At 51.5% G+C, this 3,304-nt stretch overlaps 1 protein-coding gene across 1 annotated transcript; it reads left to right on the plus strand.

The window, feature by feature from the left end:
• Window positions 706-2,022, plus strand: LOC104793879. The gene is made up of 2 exons (XM_010520303.1): window positions 706-1,327; window positions 1,508-2,022. Exons 1-2 carry the CDS (start codon window positions 706-708, stop codon window positions 2,020-2,022), a joined length of 1,137 nt encoding a protein of 378 aa, XP_010518605.1.

Genomic DNA, 3,304 nt, shown 5'->3' on the forward strand with positions numbered 1-3,304 from the left:
ATAACGAATCGATCCGGGCAACATCTGACGCCCCTACCATCCTCAGGGGCTCCCAGCGGGACCGATCTCTCGGAGATACGAGGGATGCTCGCCGTTTTGATCGTCGTCGAGTCAACAGCACGCGATGTCAGCAATTCAAACGCTACAATGAATCCCCCAGTAAGGACAAAACCAGGTTCGACCAAGGAATTCGTGGACGGAATGCCTCGCCACCATCGCGGCCGGCAACTTCGGCATCCCCGGCCCCCCGAGGAATGACGTAGTCAGCGCCCAATTCCTAACTGAATACATGAATAAAGCAAGAGCCGCGATGGTGCAAATCCGTTTAAAGGTCCACCTGGCCACGAGCGCCGCACCGGATATCGATCGCGTGATCGCAGAAACAAGGCGCACCCCATTTACCGATCGAATTGTAAAAGTTCGCCTTCGAGACGTAGTTAAACTACGCCTCCCCGAGTATGCGGGCACGTCTGACCCCGGAGCACACCTCCGGGCTTTTAGATTGGCAATAACCAAGGCTTATCTCACCGACGATGAATGTGAGACTGGCTACTGTCGATATTTCGCCGAAAACCTAGTTGGACCGGCACTGGAGTGGTTCGCGTCTTTGGAATCTAATTCCATCGACTCCTTAGACCAACTCGCTGCCGTTTTCTTAAAGCAGTACTCAATTTTCTTCCAAGCGAAGGTGACCGAATCTGACCTATGGTTTTGATGCAAGGGAAGGACGAGTCCTTTCGCGAGTACGTAACCCGCTGCAAGAAAGTCAAGGCCAGGATATCAAACTTGAACGACGAGGTTGCCCTAGCAGCCCTCCGACATGGCTTATGGTACACGTCAAAATTTCGGGAGGAGCTCACTGTCCGGCAGCCTCCCTCGCTTGACAACGCTCTTCATAGGTCAATAAACTTTGCTAGAGCCAAAGAGGAACGAGCTGCCATGGCCAAACACCATAAGTCAGCGAAAACTCCCTTCAACCACTCTAAGAAACCCTTCCGGAGAGATCCGCTCGAATCCGGACTCCATGCTTTTGCGGTGGACTCTGTGTCCAGACCCAAAAATCTGAACTTCGATCCCGAAAAGTTTTGCAAGTATCACAAGATACGGGGTCACTCGACCGAGGAATGCAGAACTACAGGACGCCTCCTCGCAAGAAAACACGAAGCAAGGGAGCTTGGCAAAATCGACCTTGAAAAAGAGGGAGAGAAAGCTAGGGAAGCAAACGCAAACGCCAAAGATGTCGTTGCGAAACGAGAAAGAACTGATGATGCTGAGGGATCATCACCCCCTCCGGCCCCAAAGAACCGTATTGATCTCGTCTTCCAAGGTCTCACCATTTGACGTACTTCATCTAAATCGGTTTATACGCCGCCTTCGCCTCCTCAAAAACCTGCAAGCTACCGACCTCACATATCCCGATGCTTTGGGAATCTCGACAAGAGCCACCGGGTCGACTATATCACCGGAGGATCCGCCCTATGCCGCAGCTATGTTAATTCGATCAAAGCGTACCAACGCAGGGTCGAGAGTTACCACCGGGAAAGAAAGCCACACTCTGAGCCCGACTATGAAATTACTTTCTGGGAGAGCGGAACCGCCGATCTAGACAAGCCACACGACCGTGCTCTGATCGTCAGGCTAGACGTTGGAGGGTGCGAGCTGTCTCGCATAATGATAGACACCGGAAGCTCAGTCGACCTCTTGTTCTACGACGCCTTTAAACGAATGGGATATCCGGATTCCGAACTTAAAGGAGGCAAAACCCCGCCCATGGGATTTGCCGGAAACATGAATCTGGCCAAGGGCACAGCCCAGTTAATCGTAGTCGACGACCGCCCCGCTCCTTTCAACGCCATCCTCGGCAGACCATGGCTCTACGGGATGAAGGCCGTCCCGTCCACCTACCATCAATGCATGAAATTCCCAACCCGAGGCGGAATCGCGACAATCTATGGAAGCCAACGCACCTCCAGACAATGTTATAGGGGCGAGTACGACTTAATCAAAAAGTCCAATCAATAGCAATTAATGATCAACGAAAAGCTTCAAGCTCGTCAGCCCGTGGGTCGAAAGGATCCGGTTACCCGCAGTCCATTGACGACCAAGGTCAACCAAATTTCTATCATGGAAGGCCACCCCGACCGATGTGTCGGAATTTGAGCCGACCTGAACGTCAGCACAAGGGCCGAACTGATCCAGTTTTTATGGCAAAATTGTGCGACTTTCGCCTGGTCTTCGTCGGACATGAAAGGAATTGATATAAGCGTCACCTCGCACCAACTGAATGTCGACCCCACTTATAAAGCGTCGTAAGCTCGGCCCCGAAAGGGCCAAAGCAGTAAACGACGAGGTGGATCGATTGTTGAAGATTGATTCTATTCGCGAGGTCCAGTACGACGAGTGGCTGACCAATCCCGTCGTGGTCAAAAAGAAAAACGGAAAATGGCAAATTTGCGTCGACTTCAAGGATCTTAACAAGGCTTGCCCAAAGGATATCAGCGACATGCTCGTCAAGTCGACACGTGAACAAGATCACGTCTCCCAACTCAAAGAGTGTTTTAAAATCCTAAACCAATAAGGGATGAAACTCAACCCGACCAAGTGCACATTCGGCGTTGCGTCTGGTGAATTATTGGGATACCTGGTAAGCGAGTGCAGGATCGAAGCAAACCTCAAGCAGATCATCACCTTCCTCGAAATGCCCTCCCCAAAAACTACCTGGTCAACGGACCGCTGCCTCCCGTTCTACCAAATACTAAATGGTAACTGGAAGTTCGAGTGGGACGGCAGGTGCGAGGAAAAATTCAACGGACCAAGCCTCCCGTGCTCTCAAAGCCGGCGGACGGGGAACACCTTTTTCTCTACATCGCAGTCTCCGACTTTGCGGTAAGCGGAGTACTAGTGCGAGAACATGAGGGAGTACAGAAACACGTCTACTACGTCAGCAAAACTTTGGTCGACGCCGAAACACGATTCCCTGCCATGGAAAAACTAGCCTTGGCGGTCGTAATGTCCCCTCGAAAGCTACAACCTTATTTCCAATCGCACACAATCGTGATAATGACGTCCCAACCTATACGCTCTATCCTCCACAATCCTAGCCAGTACGGCAGATTGGCCAAATGGGCAATAGAACTAAGCGAATACGATATCGAGTACCGGAGGCCGATTTTGTAATCGAGCTCACTGCGAACAGCGACCACGAGGGAATAATCCGACGAAATGGTCGCTATACGCGGACGGAACGTCATCTTGGTTAGGATGCGGGATCGGGATTCAACTCATCTCCCCCACCAAAGAGGTC

The sequence above is a fragment of the Camelina sativa genome, chromosome 6 (genome assembly GCF_000633955.1).
Source record: "Camelina sativa cultivar DH55 chromosome 6, Cs, whole genome shotgun sequence".
Lineage (NCBI taxonomy): Eukaryota > Viridiplantae > Streptophyta > Magnoliopsida > Brassicales > Brassicaceae > Camelina > Camelina sativa.

Excerpts from the sequence above, each read along its gene's own strand:
- LOC104793879 (XM_010520303.1), top strand. The coding sequence starts at position 706 with ATGGTTTTGATGCAAGGGAAGGACGAGTCCTTTCGCGAGTACGTAACC. Across the intron at positions 1,328-1,507 it reads TATTGATCTCGTCTTCCAAG|CGTACCAACGCAGGGTCGAG; the intron begins GTCTCACCATTT and ends ATTCGATCAAAG.